General features: G+C 44.1%; 1 protein-coding gene across 1 annotated transcript; it reads right to left on the bottom strand.

Annotated features, from left to right (window-relative positions):
* LOC108985038 (protein UNUSUAL FLORAL ORGANS-like) lies at positions 1 to 1,619 on the bottom strand. The gene has a single exon (XM_018957183.2). The coding sequence runs from the start codon at positions 1,583 to 1,585 to the stop codon at positions 251 to 253; it is 1,335 nt and encodes a 444-aa protein (XP_018812728.1). The 5' UTR covers positions 1,586 to 1,619; the 3' UTR covers positions 1 to 250.

The following is a 1,619-nucleotide window of genomic DNA, read 5'->3' as shown; positions in this document are numbered from 1 at the left end:
TAAAAAAGTAAGCCAAGATTGAAATTCAAAGCAAATTTCAAGAAAACTCTTAAAGACGACGCAAACACTACTACCTAGCTCTTCATAGTTCATATGACACATGAGAGAGGACATAAATAAAGCAGATAGAATTATTTAGAGGGCATTACACAACTGCATGCATACTAAACATAGTATATTAATTGTCCACTTCGAAGCCTCTTTTCTGATACACATAGCTAGCTAGACTGCGACCATTTGCTTTAACTTCCTAACCATTGTAAGGCTGAAATGGGAGGGATGTCAACTGATCCAGCAGCCCGGTAACTGGGGTAGCGAGCCTAGGCTCGTACGCAAAACCATGCAATTCACTGCAATCTCGTTCATTATTATTGCCTCCTCCACCACCTTGTGAGTAGGGACATGGAGGAATCCATTGCCATTTCTTCCCACAAATATCCAACAGCAAAGCCTTCTCCGACCCTCGAATCGTAATTACAATGAAATCTCCATGGCCAACACACTCAAACCCTTTTCCTCCTTCCAACTCCGCAAACTGGATATATAGTTGCTGTGGCATTCTTTCCACTTCCGCCCACGTCGTCCCACAAGATTGCAACTCCCACAGCCTCAAACTCTTTGGTACATTTAGCTTACTTTTCTCCACTGCTGAAACTAAGAGTAAATTTCCCCTGCTCTCAATCAAGCTTGGTGATCGCAGAAATCTTCGCATAGGAGCTTGAATATTGCTCCATATATTTGCAGCAACATCATGAGCTAAGACGCTAAATGGGTTATAGTTCATGCAGTAGAATTTTCCATCCACGTAAACCATGCGACCTGATTCATGGCTACAAAGCCTTGGCAGAGAAGAAGTTGTACCCCATATTGAGTAAAACCCACCCCCATCTATATGAAAACTCTCGGCCGTTAAATTTTTGACGGCATAAGGAGAAATCATGTCATCTCCGGCGACGGTGACATCCATTGATGTAGGGCTAACAGTTAGGCCAAGAGAAGGGAAGAGCCGGGGTTTTAGTGTTAGAGGCAATTGAATTACAGAACCAAGAATAGGGTTGCATAGGATTATGCTTTTCGGACCTGCCTCATCAGAAATCCAACAAACCAAGCCACCAGAAGAAGAAGCCGGTGAGAAACCAGAGGGAACCAGAGCAAAGGAAATGCGGTACCATGCGATATTATTAGGATCAAAGAGATATCCTTCACAAGGTCGCCTATTGTCAGTACCCTGATCTCCACCACCACTGTCCCTATATATGTAGCTCTTTAGTGTACTTTTGTGCTTGAAGAATAGAAACCAATGGTGGTGAGGAGATACCTGGAGGTATAACTCAAGAAAACTGTCAGAAAACAAGAGCGCGTACCATCTCTTACAGACAGAACGCGCGCGAAAGAAGGCTGGCGGTGGAAGAAAAGAGAGCACATGATCGAGCAGCCTCTGTGGGAGTTTGCTCCAAATTCTTCTGTCCATCCATGGAGTAGTCATGGTATTGGGAGTGGTCCCATTACTGCCACTCATTGTAGTAGCGAAAGTGTAGGAAGAGGGTAAGGTCATAGAGGCCGGGTGATGAAAAGTTTCCTGCATGCGTATGGTTTGGCTTGGATTTTTTGTTCAATAC

The sequence above is a fragment of the Juglans regia genome, chromosome 4 (assembly GCF_001411555.2).
Source record: "Juglans regia cultivar Chandler chromosome 4, Walnut 2.0, whole genome shotgun sequence".
Classification (NCBI taxonomy): Eukaryota; Viridiplantae; Streptophyta; class Magnoliopsida; order Fagales; family Juglandaceae; genus Juglans; species Juglans regia.
Note: the sequence above shows the minus strand (reverse complement) of the source record. Positions and strands in the feature narration are given on the sequence as shown.

Excerpts from the sequence above, each read along its gene's own strand:
- LOC108985038 (XM_018957183.2), bottom strand. The coding sequence starts at position 1,585 with ATGCAGGAAACTTTTCATCACCCGGCCTCTATGACCTTACCCTCTTCC.